The following is a 21569-nucleotide window of genomic DNA, read 5'->3' on the forward strand; positions in this document are numbered from 1 at the left end:
TATAGGTATGTTGCTGCTGAATAGAAACTACTCACACGGTTTTGTGTCAAACTTATTTTGCCTGAGGAAGTGATCCCATTTACATCTTCTACTTCTGCTTTCATGTTTTTCTTACAATTTTTATTTCCATCTACAACATTTTGTCAACTGTTGTTGGTAAGAACTTCCATATAAAAATGATCATTTGAACTAATTATTGAGGGTGGTAACTAGGGCTGTCAAAGTTAACGTGATACTAACGCGTTAATGCAAATTTGTTTTAACGCCACTAATTTCTTTAACACATTAACGCAACTTACATTTTTTAAGTTGTAGGGGACTCAGTTTTAAAGCTAGAGTGAAGATACTGGTATCATATGAAACTACAAAACCTAAGGAATCCATCAGTACCATGCATGTCATACTATGTAGCTTGTTGTGAAAGAGGTTAAATAACGCTCCAAACTTGTGCTAAAAAACTGGAATAGCCATTTTCAAAGGGGTCCCTTGACCTCTGACCTCAAGATATGTGAATGAAAATCAGTTCTATGGTTACCCGCGAGTCTCCCCTTTACAGACATGCCTACTTTATGATAATCACATGCAGTTTTGGCAAGCCATAGTCAAGTCAGCACATTGACAGCTGTTGTTGCCTGTTGGGCTGCAGTTTACCATGTTATGATTTGAGCATATATTTTTTATGCTAAATGCCGTACCTGTGAGGGTTTCTGTACAATATTTGTCATTGTTCTGTGTTGTTAATGGATTTCCAATAATAAATGTATACATACATTTGCATAAAGTAAGGTGGGATTCAGTATGGCCTTAACAAGGAATCACTTGGATCTGCTTTCATGCGACAAAATAAATAGCCAAAATCACAGCCAATGAGCACAAGGAAGAGTGCAGTTTATTTTTTTAAATGGATTGAAAGAGAAACTCAACAACAAATCAGACTCCTCAGTGTGAATTGTTGGAGAGCGGGATTTTGCAACCCCGGGGTAGAAACTGGGGGGAGGATATTTGGGGGAAAGGGAAAGGGGCATTGCAGAAAATGAGCAAAAGGCACTTTTACACATTCAGCAACCACACTAACAGACTAACTTGTAATCATTTGAAAAATGATTTAACAGAGAAAAAATGCTCATCAACACCCCCCACAGGAGACCATGTAAACAGGCTGGTTTCTCTGTACAACACCAACCAATCATTTGTCTCGTCTGTGGATGAGCTAGAGGATGCGAACATATTGTAAAAAAAAAAATAAAAAAAATCTTTGGGAGGTTGAGTTGTTTCATCTAGAATCTAGAAATGCTCTCAGCACCACTCTATTGGCTCCTATTTGAGGTTTCTCTGCAGTACACTCAAAGAACCACCAGGTGGTGTTTCAGGAGCCAAACTAAGGACGAGATATCATTATTACCATGAGTAGAAAACAATCTGTATTATATGTGAGGACATAGTGCCACCTAGCTACACGATGAGGACATTTTTAAACACACTAACTGCACACACAGCTCAGACCAAGTACCAACTGTGGATTTTAAAAAGGTGAATACCAACCTCCCTCAAGCTTACAGCTGGCTTAGCCTCATCTCTGCAACTGTATTGTGAAGATAGGAGAAGCATTCAAAGGCATATACTGTGTATTCACAACTTCTCGGGACCCCTCCGACTCATCTTTTCTCACTTTATCTGCATTTCTACACTAAACTCTCAACAAAACCGTCTTAAGAAAGGACAAGGAGGGGGGCAAACGTGACAAATCCGGGTTATTTCAAGTGTACAAATCAGGAAAAAAAAAAAAATCAGACTTGTGTTGTGCCATCCATGACCCGTGGGGTATGGTGTAAAGAATGTTTTTAAAAACAAATAAATAAGTTAAATAAAAAGCTTCAGCTGCAACCTCAACATTCATTTTGTAACTACTGTACATTGAAAATAGAGGCCTTTTCCCACTTGTGGTAACTCTACGAACCAATGTGCTGTGCAAGTCCAGTGGAAGATTCAAAATCCACAAATATAACGGTAACATACTCTGATCCCACGCCCTCATGTGCACAAAACTAACTCTGCTGAGAGGACGAGAGCAGTAATACCATGTCTTACATTCACTAAGCCGACTGTGTGCTGCCTCTTATCCCTTTGTCTTTGGCTCTACTCTTCAAGTTCTTCCATGCAAATCCACCTTTCACAGTGTGTGCAGGTTGAGACTGAAGGTGTCATGACCCTAGACATGTGCGACTGAGCGGAAAACAATTTTAAAGATAAAAAAAAAACAAAAAAAACTTGTGGCACACATTATTCAGTTTGATGGTCAAACTGTTAGGTCCCACAATAGTCAAACGGCATTCTATACATTAAAGTACGATGACGGCAGCCCCTGCCCTGAGGCAACTGAGCTGGGTTTCTCTGTAGCTACACCCAGGGTCACTCTCAGGAGGGGAGGAGGGGGGAATGTACCTCGCCTTATCTTGGTCAGTAGAAAATTTACACATTTAACATTATTTGGAACATTCACATGAGATTTAAACCAACAAAATAAATTACAGAAAAAAGGGAGTGATTTCATGGCGCAGCCCAACATAACCACAAGGTCATTAGCAGCTTCTGACTTCTCTGTAAAACGTCAGGAAAAGAATGGCCTGAAGGGACAGCACAAATCAAGGCCTATGGAAAGGAGGCTGGGTCACAGGCAAACATGGGTCTTGGGGTATGGGGTATAACACGTGCGCGGTGTAACTGAAGCTACGTTCGTGCATTGCGATTGGCTCAATTTTGGCGACTGCAGGCCAGATTTTACTGCGCATGTGTTAAACCCCCAAAGATGTGACGCGTTGACGCGTGACCCAGCCTCCTTTCTATAGGCCTTGGCACAAATAAGGAAATGAGCAGATTTTATATCAAATTGACAAGTGTTGGACCCCCATTTGTGCCATCAAAATTTCAAAAACAGACAGGGTGAGGGTGTTTTTGCGATGCTAAACTGCCATTAACCCAACAAAGCTTGGTGAAATGGGAAATGGCATGCCAACCACCAACCACTGATCACTTAAACAACTGTGAGATTATGAATTTAAAAGAGAGAAATGTCTTACAAAACACCATCAGTACTGGTAAATATCCATAGGGTCGTTTTGGAAATCTGCTATAAATATGGTTTAAATATACACTGCAGAGATTGAATTTAATCCTCTCTTAACTAGCAGTGTCACAAAAGCTGGCAGCACTGCTCAAATCTGTACGCACATGCTTGTTCAACTTAATATCTGCGACTGAAATACTTTTGTTATCTCATAGAGATGTGTACAATACTAACAGGTGGAGAAAGGGCATTTTTTTTTCATGAAGTAGAGGCTGTGGTGATGTGGCTGTGTGTATGTGTGTGTGTGTGTGTGTGTGCGTGTGTGTGTGTGTGTGTGTGAAGAGGAGGAAGGGGGTGGGGGGAGGGAGGTAGACAGACACAGGTTTATCTGTAGTACACCTAAGGCCCGCTTGGAGATTAGTGGAGGGGGTTCAGTATTTCAGCGTCTTGGGCACCTCCCATGAAAACATGTCGCGTCCAAAGTGACCATAAACTGCTGTTTGCTGATAGATCGGCTTCTTCAGGTCAAGATCCCTGAGACAGAAATAAAATAAGAATTTATAAAAACCTGTGTAATATTAACTGCATGTTTGTTTGCTAAAATCTGAAATCACAGGATACCTCACGATGACTCCCGGACGGAGGTCAAAGTTCTTCTTCACAATGTCCAGCAGCTCCTGCTCGCTCTTCTGGGAGGTCCCATAGTGGAAGATGGAGATGGAGAGCGGATGGGCAATTCCAATAGCATAGGATACCTGAAATGGATTATGCACACATTAAGAATTTTACTGAGAGAGAGAGGAGAGACATTTTCTAAAACTAGAAAGCACTCAGTCAGCATATACTGTGCCAAGTTTTTCAATAGGAGCTGATCCCAGCTGACATTGGGCGAAGGCGGGGTACATCCTGGACAGGTCGCCAGACCATCACAGGACTGACACATAGAGACAGACAACCATTCGCGCTCATATTCACACCTATGGGCAATTTAGAGTCAACAATTAGCCTAAACCTGCATGTCTTTGGACTGTGGGAGGAAGCCGGAGAACCCGGAGAAAACCAACGCTAACACAGTGAGAACATGCAAACTCCGGGCTTAGATCAGGGCTACATAGTTTGTCCATATACCATAAGAGCACTGAGAACTTTATTTTTCAGTTGTAAAATGTCCCGCTCATTACATATCTTAGTGATTATTAGCAGTGTAACGAAAACATTTAACCACATTTAAGGCCTTCTTATTGTCTTTATGTCATGTTATGTTTATGTAAAAAAACAAAACAAAAAAAAAAAAAACAAGACAGAAAAGAAAAAGTGTACTGGGCGAATTATTGTTATTGCATTTTTTAAACTCTCATATTGACTTCAGCCTTAAAAATCCAGTACTGGTTGAGCTTTCGTGACAGCCTGACAAATATACATTGGATGGTGATGTCTGAAAATATAAAAAGACCAAACTAAATTATCTATGAACAGGAAGCAGGAAACAAACACACGCACACAGTTTGTTTACTTTTAACAAGCCTTCAGAGCAGGAAAAACATGTCAAAACTTCACAAACCACTCTTGCAGTGGAATCTGACAAACAGGATGGTATGTGAGCAAATATTTCAAGCTGCTTGGGAAACTACCAACTTTTAACAGCCATCTTCAAGCCTACAGGTGGTTGAGTCTTTGATGGTGTAATATATAGACTTGTGGTATATTGTACGCTCACCTGGACCAACACACGCCTGCAGAGCCCAGCTTTCACCAGAGATTTGGCCACCCAGCGGGCAGCATATGCAGCCGAGCGATCCACCTTTGTGTAGTCCTTCCCAGAAAAGGCTCCACCTCCATGGGCGCCCCAACCGCCGTAGGTATCGACAATGATCTTACGCCCAGTCAGACCAGCATCACCCTGCGGGAAGAAACACAGGACTTTGAAGTTTATGTGAATTTAACACAAACACATTTCACATGATGTTGTTTGACTGAAGCGTTTAAGAACAGCTACTTCAATATTTGTTTTGTAGTTAAGATCTCAAGACTTGGATGACGTGTTCACTGAAATCCAAATTCCTTAAATGGATTCATTGTCTCACCTGCGGTCCTCCAATGACAAAGCGTCCACTGGGCTGCAGGTGGTACACGGTGTCATCATCGAGGTAGCCACTGGGAACCACCGCTTTCACCACCTGCTCTTTCAGAAGTTTGCGCATCTCATCCAAACATACAACCTCATCGTGCTGCACAGAGATCACAATAGTGTGGACACGCAGCGGCACCATGGCGCCTCGATCCTGTCTGTACTGAACAGTCACCTGAGCGGGGGGGGGGGAAACGAGGAAGAATAAATATTTAAAAAGTAAACAGGATGGAGGAGATTACTGTGAGATGCTCTTTGTTCGGGGGTTAGAGCCACACCTTTAGAGCAAAGTAATGTAAATATGTTATATACCATATACTGTAGGTGAAGCCACATCCGCCTTGTCTGTTTGTTTGTTTGTTTGTTTGTGTGTTTGTTTGTAAGCCCTGACAAAGACCTACAGTGGTCGAAACATATTGGCTTTCTAAATGATTTAGCCACTACAATAAAGGTTTTTTAATACATTCTCTTCCTCGTTGCAACTTTTTTGATATTTTGGAGTGCCTGGATTGCCTTCCTGTTTATCCAGATTTTTTCCCCCATTTTCCAAGATCACCCAACACGTTTTGCCTTACGATTGAACACACCGAGCAACCGGTTATCTCTCTTTCCTAATGTAAATATGTACTTTTAAATTATGTTAAGTTTTTCCTAAAGGGATTCTAAAAAGATCTTTTAAGACCAAACGCAAATATTATTGCGAATAAATTACACTTCACTTCGAACCCATCTATCACTATGAGTCTATCCAGGCTATCCACACCGAATCAGAAACTTTTATATTTCGCAATGGAGTATTTTATTTTTCCCGCAGCCGTTTCGATTTCTGCGAATTTCGGATGCCAATAAAAACCAACCAACCAATAAACTAATGACTTCTTCTCATAGGATCAATAGATTTTCTCAGACCTCAATGTCATAATTATGTTTATGGAGCTGATTGCTGCTAGACCGCCCAGTTAATACAGGTGCACGCCAGCTGCCAATTCGCTCTCTGTGTGCGTGAGGTAAAGAGAAGGAGGACTATTTCACGCAATGTTTCTGTAAATTATTAGTAATAATAATTACAATATCAACGTTATGAATGACACTTCAAACTATCCGGTACAGCCTTGTTATTATTAGCCTATTATTGTTATTACCAGCAATGGAAGCATATGACGGTCTTTCCTTGAGAAATCCACGGAGCCCCAGAGGTAAGCTGACCATTGTAAACTGAGCATTAAGCCTTGTATTAAAGGCCATGTATCACATAATAATAAACACATAGGTTACATATATCCAGTCCAGTCATGAATGATGAAAACCAGTGCAATAAGCTCAGCATTTACAGACGTTACAATAACATGCTTCATAGGAAATTATGTCACTTTTCTACACAGACCTGCACACTTGGAATAATGACGAGCTCGTCTCCAGTGTGTAGAGTTGAGTGTGGCTTTAATATAGTAGAAACAACGTATGCATCGATGATTGTGTGACGGTGCGAAACTTGAATTTGTGGTGGAATGCACGGAACGTATTCGTGCCGGCCTTGGCGTGAAAGGTTTGAACGCAAAAAAAATCGGCAACGGATATCGCATTTTGAAAAGGCCTTTAGAGCGGTATCATATTTGATGCAAGGACATAATTGCCTCGGTTTAATATCCTTGTAAATTGAATAACTTTGGTTTTTGGACTTTAAGTCAGACAAAACACTTAAAAGACGTCACTCTGAGAACTTGCAAATTTGCATTTACCATTTTCTGACATCTTATAGCCAATACACTTAAAAAGTATCAACCGATAACAAAAGCAATCATTGATGCAGCTCATCTACAGTAGTTGCAATATGTCTCTGAACTGAGTCTCTAAAAATGTATATTTGGTAATAAGACACATTGAAATCAAATTTTCCAGGAGGAAAACAAAAAAACTGCAATACAATTCCTAGTTGTTATTTCTATTTCTATGTAAAACTACATCGAGAGAGATGCAAAATGACAGAGTCAAATTCCTTGCATGTGCACACATACTGTACTGTAATCTGATTCAGTGTTTTATTTGTGTGAAAGTGGAGGCAGCGTTTCCTTGTCCTACCTGAGTTTTGGAATCGGGTCGGAGCCACGGCAGCGTTCCATTTCGGCGCAGTTCAGCCATCTTGGCATTGAGCTTGTGGGCCAGGACAATAGTGAGGGGCATACACTCCTCAGTCTCATCGGTGGCATATCCAAACATCAGACCCTGTGAGAGGCGCAGTCACAAATCACAGGATGAACAGAGATCAAAATAAACATCACAAACTTCCGTTACCGCGACATTTCTGGTTACAGTTGAAGTTACCCGGCTGTTGATCAGAAAACAAACATGATGAATCTTCCTACCTGGTCACCGGCTCCCACGTCCTCTTCTTTTCGATCCAGGTGAACACCCTGAGCGATGTCGGGGGACTGCTGCTCCAAAGCCACCAGCACATTGCAGGTCTTATAGTCAAAGCCTGTAGAATGAGAGAACTGAGCCTCAGTAAACAGTTTCACATGTCAATCCTCACCAAGCCTCCTTCAATTATGCACTTTAATATAAAAAGTTGCCCACAAGGCATTACCTGGGAAAGTACATAACTTTCATCACCTCCTGAACAGGTAGCCTAACTGGTTTCAGGCTACCAGCTAGTTAGACTCGTCTTCACAGTGCACAATGACAGTTAGCTCTTGGTTATTGACTCTCTTACTTCTATCTCTACATTTTATGCCTCTACTACTTCGATAGAACTGAGGAATGAAGGATTTGATGCAATCCTATGTGTAAATCTTAATAATCACTGACACAAACTTGAATAACTGCACTAAGCAATGCTGAAGTTTGTACTTAAGAAAGAGGCTTTAACTGCATGAATCGCAAACTGAACTCACAGCTTCCAACTTTCATCACAGTACCTTTGGAGGAGTCATCATAACCTATGTGATTGATTGTGTCCCTGACAACCTTCTGGTAGTCAACGTTGGCCCTGGAGGTGATCTCCCCCGCCAGCAGGATCATCCCCGTCTTAGCAACAGTCTCTGAGGACACAATGACATGCAGTGTGAGGGATGAGAGTAAGACTAAGTGTAGTAGATCATTAAGAACAAGGAGGTGAAAGGGAATTAAGGACACATCAATTATCAAAGTAGTTGGTAATGAATTTTCTTTTAATTGATTAATAAATCGACCAATTGTTGCAGCTCTGTCACCAACATTTAAAGCAAACATATGTTGCATGAAGTGCATCACTATGGAGGACAGAACCTATATAAATAAATAAATTACTCAATAAATAAATAAATAAGTCATTAAATGTAGCAAAACTTATATTAAGATGTAGCCATTAATTAATTGATAAAATGTGACATAAATTGACATTTCTGTTTTAATGAAATGGGGTGCAAAGGGAAAATCATGCAGAAATAAATAAATGCATAAACATATAAATAAATACATATTTTTAAAAATAATTATTACACGGCTTTGTTGAATACTCTGTCAGACCATTTTTGTGTCAAATAATTGATTTCTTAAGTAAGTAGCCGTGTAATAAACGGGATAATGTACAGCTAGCGGGTCATTGTTGTGAAATAAACTGGGTTTATTTCACAACAATGACCCGCTAGCTTTACATTATCCCTTACATATAAAATAAATACAAAATAAATACAAAAATATAAATAAATAAAAAAATAGATGTAAAAAAATAAATACATTTAAAAGTAATAAAAATAAATACAGAAATAAATAAAAGGGAAAATTAAACAAAAGAGTAAATAGATAAGGGCATATATAATTTATGTCACAGTTTATCGATTAATTAATGGCTACATTTATTTTTAATATTAGGAGGCTTTGACTTTGGACTCTCAGTGATATAGAGGTGTGGCTGTCGCAGGGTAAAGAGGCTATCATAGCAAACAGGAAAGTTGCCCTACCTGAAAGCCTTTCCAGCTTTCATCACCTGTATCGCTGGTGTATTCAGGTGTGCACTGCGTAGTCATTTCAAAAATGTCCATGAAAACAAAGAACACTATAAATGTCCAGAGGGGACTTTTAGGCCCTAAGTTTACTTCCAGGGGCTCCTCAGTTCCTGGCATTATTTGGTTGAAATGGCCCTATACCTCACAGGAACAATAAGATGCATCAGAAAACATCAATAAGATGCAATAAGTAACATGAGCTCTGTTTTGCTAAATGCCTCAGCTTGCACATCCATGTTTCAACAATGAGTCATCAGTAAACGAAAGCCTCTGTCGTCCACCTGCTTTGCTTTCTGAAGACTTACCACATCCTACTTTGGCATCAGGGTCTTGTTTGAGGTGTGCATCCAACACGGCATCACTGATTTGGTCACAAATCTTATCTGTGGAATAGACATGAATAAACACACAAGTATTTTTCAGAATTCCTGTCAACCCCAATGGAAACATGGCAATGCTTCAGTTTGGTTTATTGGTAAATATGCACACGTTGTTGAAGACTTATGTGTTGTTATACTAAATACATTTGGCAAATAGATTATCCACCAGTTTCACTCCACTAAAAATAAAAACATTTAGGATTAGCTTACACTCCAGGCTAATGAGGTTTTATATTGGTACAAGGAGAGATTAAAATGATCATTAATTAAAATAAACTCTGCTTGTTTTACTGGATGTATGAGAATAAATTATTTCGGTGCAAGACGGATGACAACACATTGGCGTTAGGTTCATTCCACTCCAGCAGCAATGGCATATTTATCCGGGTCAGATGCGTAGCGCTTACTAAACAGAACAGTGTTTTAAAACTTGCACCTGTTTCATGATGCAGCTATTTATCAGAATTAGTTTTACAATAGTCTAAATACAGCTGCCACCAAGAAAGTGTTGGTGTTAACAATTCAGCAAATGCAAATTAAACACAAAACAAATTCCAAAAATGAGAATTAATGATTTCTTGATGAGATTATTTACAATACAGTCACTGGCGATCCCTTCGTTAGGGTTTAATATCAAATGTACTTTTGGAGAGTGATGATCTCCACCTCACTGAATATTTGGGATAACTTCTGACTTTTTCTTCTTAGTTCAAGAGCTCACAGTGAATGATCAAGTTTGGGTTTTAAGTTTACTTTCCCCTCCTTCATCCCTCAAGGCTTGGAGGCTCTCCCTCTCTGAAATGTACTGGAATTCAGAACCGGTGTGACAGCATTTCAAGGCAATGACTGAAGCTGACTGGATGTGTTTTGAATATTTAGTCTGCCCTCTGTAAACGCAGTGAAAGGACACTTCGAAGCACATCATAGAGATCTCTGTAGGTGCTTCTATTGCCCTGCAACCATAAAGTGTGTATATGTGACTATGTTACACCCACAGTAGAGCAGCAGCCCCTGCAGTACCTATATTTAGGACTACTGGTAAGCCTATTATCTGTTGCAATGGAGCTGCCCCCACTGCCCCAATGTAAGACTGAAAACTGCAGCGTATGATGAGAAGTTCTGCAATTAAAATGTATGTTACAGATGTACAGTTGTTGGCAGTTTTAGGTACACATAGCTAGAACTAACGCAGTCTCATACAACAGCAGCCCTACAATAAATCCTACCTTCATGAAGGTTATACTGTGCAATTTTTATTGAAACCATTTTATAGAGGTGTTTATGGACGTTTTGGAGGCTGAAAGGTGTTATAACATTTAGTCTACCCTCACTGACATAACAGCACAGCACCAAAATGACTATAAAGCTAAATCAACTCTCCAAAAACAACTTCAACAAAGACTTTTTCAGTCCCAATAGCGATACCAGGGCTTTGATTATCGACCGATACAGAATACCGAACCGATACCAGTGTTTAATTAATAAGCTGTATGCCTCACTGTGTGGAAGTGATCATTCATTTATGTGTAAAGAAACATTAGGCTTGACTCAAACATTGCTTTCTTAACTTTGTAAAACAAACATATAACTTAACTGAATTGTTATTTATTATTAAAATAATAAATCGTACACCAGCAACTTGGTAAAAATCTTCAAAATTAACAGGAATTGCAATTCAAGTGTAACCCTTTTTAAAGCAGCAACATATTGGTCAAAACTTAAAGAGGAATTAAAATTACAGTATATAGGATATTAACATAAAATTGAATTTGATAGATCGGCCCCCATTGTCACCGATATCCGATCCAGCTATTTGAGTCTGTATCGGCCCGATATCTGATCTGGTATCGGTGCATCCCTATGTAGGATTTAAAGGGACTGTTTGTAACTTCTTACACGTATAAATCACCCGGGTCGGTGTCCAATGCATGTTCGCTCACGTGTGGCTACGCTGTTCAGGCAAGACTCCAGCACAAACTACACGGAAGCACCAAAACCGCAAAGTTATATCTAGTGAAGCCCGTCTTGCAAAACAGTGTTGGCCGCGGTCTGAGTACGCGGGGGAGACCGTAGCCTTGGTCTCCAGGACCGGAGTCTCTGCTGTACTCTGCTCCTCTGCCTGCCTGCTTGCCTTCACTCCGCTCGCTCCACCTCACGTGCATGAGCGCAAACTACACACTGCAGAAGACTTCGTAGCTCTGAGAATATCTAGTGAATGTACAGTGGACATTTGTGCAGAAATAACTGCTGCAGCTCCTCCAGACCAACAGAGGTTTTCTGTGTCTTGAAGTGACAGGGCTCCGCAGCGAGAAATGTCATCATCTCCGACCGGGTGCCGGTGTCTCCCTCCTTCCGCGGTTAGGTTGTTGAAGCAGTAAAAGCCAACACTAGGATCAGCATTGATTCATGGAGAGACCTTCGTCTGGTCAGCTAACATTACTGCCAAGCAGGTGAAACCATAGAGTGATATTGTGGTTTTAGCTGACGTGTGTTGCCTCACTGTTTTGAGCGATGCTCGTTCATGTCTATGTAGACCGAGCAAGCGTGAGCCCGACGCTGACTTTCGTTGACTTAACGGGCGCAGGTGTCGCTGTTAACAAGCATTTCTGATTCTTACAAACAGTCCCTTTTATGAAGGGTTGTTGTATTAGAGACTGCATTCAGTTTTAGCAAGGTGTAGCAAATGAACTGGCAAATGAGTTTATATTACAAAAGATTGGTATTTTCTATGTCAAAGTGCAGTTTTTAAAAACAAAACTTTAACTCTGGAATTAGGAAATCAAGAAAACTGATGGCTTATTACTCATTTATGAACAGACTTTAAAGCATATGGTTTGAATTTTTGACAGCAACCACTGGCATTAAAGCAATACATCATATATTTGTAGTCTGTGGGTTTCTGCCAAAGTAACATGTTTCTCCTTGACCACACAATAACAAACCTGCAGCCACAGAGCACATGTCACACATCTAGTGAGGTGACACACTGCAAAGATGCAACACCGTGTGGTAGCTATAGCTATCCTGTCTGACTTAAAATAGATGGATAGATAGTAACTTTATTAATCCCGAGGGATTAATAAAGTTCACAGATCACAGTTCCATAGTGCAAAAACATGTTAGTAAAAAGGCAGTAAAAAAAAGTTAAAAGTGCAAAGTACAAAGTACAAACAAATATACCAGATATAAAAATACAAGGAGATGAAAAAGAAAACTGTTAAAACTGAATATAGTGCAGAGTAACAGCTGTGATACAGGACTATAAGATTAGCATTATAAACAAAATATACAAGAAGCTTATGTGGTTCTGTCTTAATTACATGTAGCTAGGCCACTTTTACAGATCACTTCTTTAGCTAAGTGTTGACAGAGACACAGAGAGGATGGACAGACAGGTATAGTAGTGGACAGAGAGGATGGACAGACAGGTATAGTAGTGGACAGAGAGGTATAGTAGTGGACAGAGAGGATGGACAGACAGGTATAGTATTGGACAGAGAGGATGGACAGACAGGTATAGTAGTGGACAGAGAGGATGGACAGACAGGTATAGTAGTGGACAGAGTGGATGGACAGACAGGTATAGTAGTGGACAGAGTGGATGGACAGACAGGTATAGTAGTGGACAGAGAGGACAGACAGGTATATAGTGGACAGAGAGGATGGATAGACAGGTATAGTAGTGGACAGAGAGGATGGACAGACAGGTATAGTAGTGGACAGAGAGGATGGACAGACAGGTATAGTAGTGGACAGAGAGGACAGACAGGTATAGTAGTGGACAGAGAGGACAGACAGGTATAGTAGTGGACAGAGAGGACAGACAGGTATAGTAGTGGACAGAGAGGATGGACAGACAGGTATAGTAGTGGACAGAGAGGTTGGAAAGACAGGTATAATAGTGGACAGAGAGGACAGACAGGTCTAGTAGTGAGAAGACAGGTATAATAGTGGAAAGAGAGGATGGGCAGACAGGTATAGCAGTGGACAGAGGTATAGTAGTGGACAGAGTGGATGGACAGGCAGGTATAGTAGTGGACAGAGAGGATGGACAGACAGGTATAGTAGTGGACAGAGTGGATGCACAGACAGGTATAGTAGTGGACAGAGAGGACAGACAGGTATAGTAGCGGACAGAGAGGACAGACAGGTATATAGTGGACAGAGTGGACAGAGAGGATGGATAGACAGGTATAGTAGTGGACAGAGAGGATGGACAGACAGGTATAGTAGTGGACAGAGAGGACAGACAGGTATAGTAGTGGACAGACAGGTATAGTAGTGGACAGAGAGGCTGGACAGACAGGTATAGTAGTGGACAGAGAGGATGGACAGACAGGTATAGTAGTGGACAGAGAGGATGGACAGACAGGTATAGTAGTGGACAGACAGGTATAGTAGTGGACGGAGAGGACAGACAGGTATAGTAGCGGACAGAGAGGACAGACAGGTATATAGTGGACAGAGTGGACAGAGAGGATGGATAGACAGGTATAGTAGTGGACAGAGAGGATGGACAGACAGGTATAGTAGTGGACAGAGAGGACAGACAGGTATAGTAGTGGACAGACAGGTATAGTAGTGGACAGAGAGGCTGGACAGACAGGTATAGTAGTGGACAGAGAGGATGGACAGACAGGTATAGTAGTGGACAGAGAGGATGGACAGACAGGTATAGTAGTGGACAGACAGGTATAGTAGTGGACGGAGAGGACAGACAGGTATAGTAGTGGACAGAGAGGACAGACAGGTATAGTAGTGGACAGAGAGGACAGACAGGTATAATAGCGGACAGAGAGGACAGACAGGTATAGTAGCGGACAGAGAGGACAGACAGGTATAGTAGCGGACAGAGAGGACAGACAGGTGTAGTAGTGGACAGAGTGGATGGACAGACAGGTATAGTAGTGGACAGAGAGGACAGACAGATATAGTAGCGGACAGAGAGGACAGACAGGTATAGTAGTGGACAGAGAGGACAGACAGGTATAGTAGTGGACAGAGAGGACAGACAGGTATAGTAGTGGACAGAGTGGATGGACAGACAGGTATAGTAGCGGACAGAGAGGACAGACAGGTATAGTAGTGGACAGAGAGGACAGACAGGTATAGTAGTGGACAGAGAGGACAGACAGGTATAGTAGTGGACAGAGAGGACGGACAGGTATAGTAGTGGACAGAGAGGACGGACAGGTATAGTAGTGGACAGAGAGGACGGACAGGTATAGTAGTGGACAGAGAGGATGGACAGACAGGTATAGTAGTGGACAGAGAGGATGGACAGACAGGTATAGTAGTGGACAGAGAGGATGGACAGACAGGTATAGTAGTGGACAGAGAGGATGGACAGACAGGTATAGTAGTGGACAGAGAGGATGGACAGACAGGTATAGTAGTGGACAGAGAGGACAGACAGGTATAGTAATGGACAGAGAGGACAGACAGGTATAGTAGTGGACAGAGAGGACAGACAGGTATAGTAGTGGACAGAGAGGACGGACAGGTATAGTAGTGGACAGAGAGGACAGACAGGTATAGTAGTGGACAGAGAGGACGGACAGGTATAGTAGTGGACAGAGAGGACGGACAGGTATAGTAGTGGACAGAGAGGACGGACAGGTATAGTAGTGGACAGAGAGGACAGACAGGTATAGTAGTGGACAGAGAGGACAGACAGGTATAGTAATGGACAGAGAGGACGGACAGGTATAGTAGTGGACAGAGAGGACGGACAGGTATAGTAGTGGACAGAGAGGACGGACAGGTATAGTAGTGGACAGAGAGGACGGACAGGTATAGTAGTGGACAGAGAGGACGGACAGGTATAGTAGTGGACAGAGAGGACGGACAGGTATAGTAGTGGACAGAGAGGACAGACAGGTATAGTAGTGGACAGAGAGGACGGACAGGTATAGTAGTGGACAGAGAGGACGGACAGGTATAGTAGTGGACAGAGAGGACGGACAGGTATAGTAGTGGACAGAGAGGACGGACAGGTATAGTAGTGGACAGAGAGGAAGGACAGGTATAGTAGTGGACAGAGAGGACGGACAGGTATAGTAGTGGACAGAGAGGACGGACAGGTATAGTAGTGGACAGAGAGGACGGACAGGTATAGTAGTGGACAGAGAGGACGGACAGGTATAGTAGTGGACAGAGAGGACGGACAGGTATAGTAGTGGACAGAGAGGACGGACAGGTATAGTAGTGGACAGAGAGGACAGACAGGTATAGTAGTGGACAGAGAGGACGGACAGGTATAGTAGTGGACAGAGAGGACGGACAGGTATAGTAGTGGACAGAGAGGACGGACAGGTATAGTAGTGGACAGAGAGGACGGACAGGTATAGTAGTGGACAGAGAGGACGGACAGGTATAGTAGTGGACAGAGAGGACGGACAGGTATAGTAGTGGACAGAGAGGACGGACAGGTATAGTAGTGGACAGAGAGGACGGACAGGTATAGTAGTGGACAGAGAGGACGGGACAGGTATAGTAGTGGACAGAGAGGACGGACAGGTATAGTAGTGGACAGAGAGGACGGACAGGTATAGTAGTGGACAGAGAGGACGGACAGGTATAGTAGTGGACAGAGAGGACGGACAGGTATAGTAGTGGACAGAGAGGACAGGACAGGTATAGTAGTGGACAGAGAGGACAGACAGGTATAGTAGTGGACAGAGAGGACGGACAGGTATAGTAGTGGACAGAGAGGACGGACAGGTATAGTAGTGGACAGAGAGGACGGACAGGTATAGTAGTGGACAGAGAGGACGGACAGGTATAGTAGTGGACAGAGAGGACGGACAGGTATAGTAGTGGACAGAGAGGACAGACAGGTATAGTAGTGGACAGAGAGGACGGACAGGTATAGTAGTGGACAGAGAGGACGGACAGGTATAGTAGTGGACAGAGAGGACGGACAGGTATAGTAGTGGACAGAGAGGACGGACAGGTATAGTAGTGGACAGAGAGGACGGACAGGTATAGTAGTGGACAGAGAGGACGGACAGGTATAGTAGTGGACAGAGAGGACGGACAGGTATAGTAGTGGACAGAGAGGACGGACAGGTATAGTAGTGGACAGAGAGGACGGACAGGTATAGTAGTGGACAGAGAGGACGGACAGGTATAGTAGTGGACAGAGAGGACGGACAGGTATAGTAGTGGACAGAGAGGACGGACAGGTATAGTAGTGGACAGAGAGGACGGACAGGTATAGTAGTGGACAGAGAGGACAGACAGGTATAGTAGTGGACAGAGAGGACAGACAGGTATAGTAGTGGACAGAGAGGACAGACAGGTATAGTAGTGGACAGAGAGGACGGACAGGTATAGTAGTGGACAGAGAGGACAGACAGGTATAGTAGTGGACAGCTGACACACAACAACACGCTGAGCTAACAGCAACATGACCTTGTTTGAGAGGCTATCAGGCTGATTATTATGCTAAAAGGAGGTAAACTACATGACAAACAGGCTGTTAGAGGTTATGAACTCACCGGGGTGTCCCTCTCCGACTGACTCAGAAGTGAAGAGGAAGCAGTCTTCATCAATGAGCGAGTTGTTATGGAAACCGTTCTGATGGCCGTTCATTTTAGCCAATAAACACACTGTTAGCTCACAAGCTAGCCTGGTTAGATAGCACAGGTTAGAGTGTGTTTTACCTGTGTCTCCTGGTGACACACACAAAGCGAGCACGCTGCTTCAAGTTGTGTCTCACAGGGTGAAGAAGTGCAGTAGGGGGGTTAGGACAGCTGTATTTATGAGACTGAACAACTTCTTCAGACCCCTCGAGTCGTTTCTCTGCAGCCAATGTTGCTGCTGAGCACAGAGCACGTGGTGCAGAGGGCCGTGCTCTGATTAAGAAGGTTAGAAAGTCCCATGGAGGATTAATAACTCCTCCAGGCGACCACCTTCAGCTTCAACGGCTGCACTGTTAAGAATTTCCCAGTAAAATAACAGTAAAGAACTGGCAGCAGGGTTGCCTTTATGTTACTGTAAAATTAACATTATTATACTGTCGCTGAAATTTACAGCTTTGTACTGTTAATGAAAAATACAGTTTGAACTGGTTGTTTTTTATTAATTTCACAGTATTTTACAGTTAATTTACTGTTTAAAGATACATTATATAGCTGTTTTTCCACCTTTCTTTTACATTATCTTACTGATTTGTTTTAATGCACTATTTAGGTTGTATTTTTTACATTCATTATAATAAACATTATTTTTTGCGTAGATGAATAGACTTAGCAGGTTACAGACATAGGAATAGTCACACTAAATACAATTAAAGGCACTATAATAGACTTGTTGACACTTTTCCCAAAAATGTCTGTCTATAGCTGGCTACAAGCACAGTATAACAACATGTGTGTGAAGAACAGAGCTAATTCACTGATTTTACAATCATGTACAATGTACAAGCCTCACATGTGCAGATCAGGTCCCAGAATTAAAAAAATACTGCATGAAACTGTTACTGATGATACTTTAGACAGTTGATCAGCAGTAAAGTGCTGTTTTTTAAGAATGCATTATAGTTCAGTTAAAAAACGGCCTATGAGCGAAATTTAACAGGTTTTCTTTTGTATTAACAGTAAAGCGCTGTTTTTCAGCAATAACAGGTTACTACTGTTGAAATCCTGCTGCAAATTAAATGCAATAGTTTACAGTGTACATACATGCCGTGTTTACTTTGGAATTGATTCCTCAGCATTTCTTTGGCTTGGGGCCCTTAAAATGAAGCAATATACCTACCTCATGTTTATAAAGCAACCTGTCACATTCATCACTCGGCACCATTGCACTATTGTGTTTACAAATGTCATTGTTGTTTTCTTATATATCCTTACAAAAAGTAGTATACTTCAAGTTTATTTTATGAAGCATACTTTAGTAAAGTTCAATTATATTTCCCCCCCAAGTATACTTTATTATATATATATTATTATATACTGTACTGTGTACTACTTCAATACTTACTCTAGGGAGGGGGGGGGACAAAGGAGGACGGTCTGCAGGACATATAATAATGCACTATATTCACTTTTAACATTCTCTTCGGCACTATATTCACTTTTTTAATAGTCGTGTACCACAGCTGTTACCCTGCACTATATTCAGTTTTAACAGTTTTCTTCATCTCCTTGTATTTTTATATCTGGTATTTTTTTTGTACTTTGTACTACTAACTTTTTTACTGCCTTTTTACTAACATATTTTTTGCACTATGGAACAGTGATACTGGAAACTTGAATTTCCCTCGGGATCAATACTGTTACTATCTATCTATCTATCTATCTATCTATCTATCTATCTATCTATCGATAAAGCAACCTTTCACATTCATCACTCTGCACCACTGCACTGTTGTGTTTACAAATGTCATTGTTGTTTTCTTATATATATCCTTACAAAAAGTGGTATACCTCAAGTTTATTTTACGAAGCATACTTTAGTAAAGTTCAAGTACATTTCCCACCCAAGTATACTTTATTATAATATATATTATTATATACTGTACTGTGTACTACTTCAATACTTCTTGGGGCTAAATTGGCACACCTTTTCGTTTATAAAAGTATACTTTTAAGCATACTGGAGGTGGTGGCAGAGGGGAGGATGAGGAGGAAGCTGGACGCTATCCTGGACAACCCCGCCCACCCCCTCTATGATGAGCAAGTCAAGATGAGGAGCACCTCCAGCCACATACTGATCCCCCCTCGGCACAACACAAAGCGCCTGGGTCAGTCTTTCATGCTGGTATCAGGCTGCCATCAGGCTCCACAACCAAGGCTGACTCCCATATGAGAACTATGAGGACTTTAAAAACTTTAAACATGCACTATCTGCAACCATCTTGGACTGTAACCACTGGCGCACTTAACACATGCTTTACACTATACATCCTATATACCACTTTATAGACGGCACATATTTACATATTACATTTATTTATTGTACATACTACATTTATTTATTGACGGACTGTACACACTATGTTCACCCATTCACTCTGTATCTTTTATATCTCTAGTATTGTTTTTATCATTTTTATATACCTTTACCTCTCCTGTGTTTCACTCTGTTTGCTGTTGTTTGCTGATGTTGCTGCTTTGACACCTCCATTTCCCTCCGGGGATTAATAAAGGTTAATTTTATCTTATCTTATCTTATCTTATCTTATACTTTAAGTGTAAGAATAGTAAACTTTGAGTACACTACTAGTTTACATCTCAGTTTTATTTTGTAGTAAACTATGCGATAGGTATACAGATAGAAAAAAAAGTTTATCTCGCATGCATCTATGGTGAACAGAGAATCCAAAAATGTAGAAAATTCTTGATGAATTGAAGTAAATTCATATCAAAACATCCATTTATAATTCTCAAACACTTTAATAGGCTACTCTATCAAATAGTAAGCACAACTACAAGCCAAGTATACCTTTCTGTAGACCTATAAGGCAAGAATACTTAATTATAAGTTTCTTAACTATATATTGAAAAAAAAGATTAAGTACAAGTATAAGTCAAATATACTTAAGGATCATTTTGTTAAGTATAGGATATTTATAGTGTCCTTAAACACTGGAGGAAAAAAGTGTTTTGCACGACTTATTCTTTAGAGGCTTGAAGAGGTGAAAGTATTGCCAGTATTTGAGGAGTTGTTAGTAGGAGCTTGAAGGCAAGGCAAGGCAGCTTTAATAACAGCCTATGGCACATCTCAAACACAGACAAGTGCAAGATCTTTGCCTAGGCGAAGTAGGATGACATCCAAAACTGTTAGAAATAAAAAGCAGAATAAAATTAGATTTAAAAAAATAGATACAATTAAATAAAATAGGCTACAAATACAATTGACCAGATTTAAAGTTACAATGAAGCATATAGTATTTCACTTATTGAAGAATTTCAGAGGCCGGCAAACATTAAAGTATCAGTATTTATTTGAGGGATTGCTAAAGAGGTGAACGTATCACGTTTTGCTTATTTTAAGGATTTTTATAGTCCTGAAGAGGTGAACGTATCCAGTATTTCACAAGAAAAAAAGCAGAAATTGAGAAAAGATAAATCATTTTCTGTAAATGTTTTTACGTTCCCCAGCAGATTTACCTTTGGTCCTAACCCCCCAGGTTGTGAGAGCCACTGATTTACTTGAGCTAATTTGAAAACCTTATTTGAATATCATCTCCTCCACTACCAAACATTATAGGAAAAAAGCCCTTAGTGGCAGTTGTTTGATGGGATTTGTAATGATGACTGAGGGCTGACTCCTTAACTTTCTGAAGACAGTTACATGGGACTTTGCAGTTGGGATCAGATGCCTTCATTTTGGCTGCCCATCAGATGGCCTTTATTACTCATTGGATGATTCCTCTCTGTGTGTGCAGCTAGTGCCTATAGTCAGTCAGGGTACAATGGAGAAAGACATGTATAGTTATTTTACCAAAAGAAAGGACTCCAGGCTGATGTGTTTTCTTTTGTTAAAGTGTCTGATGACAATGTAGTAAGTAGACCTATAAGCCAAATATACTTAGACCTTTCTGTATACCTGTCAATATAAGTCAAGTATACTTAGACTTTTAAGTATACTTGTCAGTATAAGCCAAGTATACTTTTGTTAAGTATATCTCTGATATGCATAAAAAGTTAACTGAAAGTATACTCTCTTATTTTAAGTTCTCCACAAAGTAAGCATCTGGTTAGCAGAAAATAAGTTGTCTCTCCATCTTGGTAAAACAGAGTCAATACTCTCTGGGTTAAAGCAAAACTAAAGAAGTCTCCCGGGTTCAGAGTGGTAGTAGATGACCTTGAAGTTAGAGCCAAGGAATCAGTTATATACTTAGGGTGTATATTAGACAATAAACTATATAGAGAGAGTATGGCGGTAAAAGTCAAATGTGAATAAAAAAAAATCAAATTTCTTGCAAGAATATCCACTTTAAAGGACCAGTGTGTACGATTTATTTAGTGGCATCTAGCGGTGATGTTGCAGATTGCAATCAA

The 21569-nt window shown here is 40.9% G+C and overlaps 1 protein-coding gene across 1 annotated transcript; it reads right to left on the reverse strand.

Moving 5' to 3' along the window:
• Positions 1 to 857: 857 nt before the first annotated feature.
• mat2aa (methionine adenosyltransferase II, alpha a) lies at positions 858 to 17383 on the reverse strand. Its single transcript, XM_037753828.1, has 9 exons — positions 17058 to 17383; positions 9481 to 9558; positions 8108 to 8230; positions 7556 to 7668; positions 7272 to 7415; positions 5149 to 5367; positions 4782 to 4964; positions 3686 to 3819; positions 858 to 3598 (listed from the first exon to the last, which is right to left on the reverse strand). The coding sequence occupies exons 1-9, from the start codon at positions 17149 to 17151 to the stop codon at positions 3496 to 3498; spliced, it is 1191 nt and encodes a 396-aa protein (XP_037609756.1). The 5' UTR covers positions 17152 to 17383; the 3' UTR covers positions 858 to 3495.
• Positions 17384 to 21569: the final 4186 nt, after the last annotated feature.

The sequence above is a fragment of the Sebastes umbrosus genome, chromosome 19, assembly GCF_015220745.1.
Source record: "Sebastes umbrosus isolate fSebUmb1 chromosome 19, fSebUmb1.pri, whole genome shotgun sequence".
NCBI classification, from domain to species: Eukaryota; Metazoa; Chordata; class Actinopteri; order Perciformes; family Sebastidae; genus Sebastes; species Sebastes umbrosus.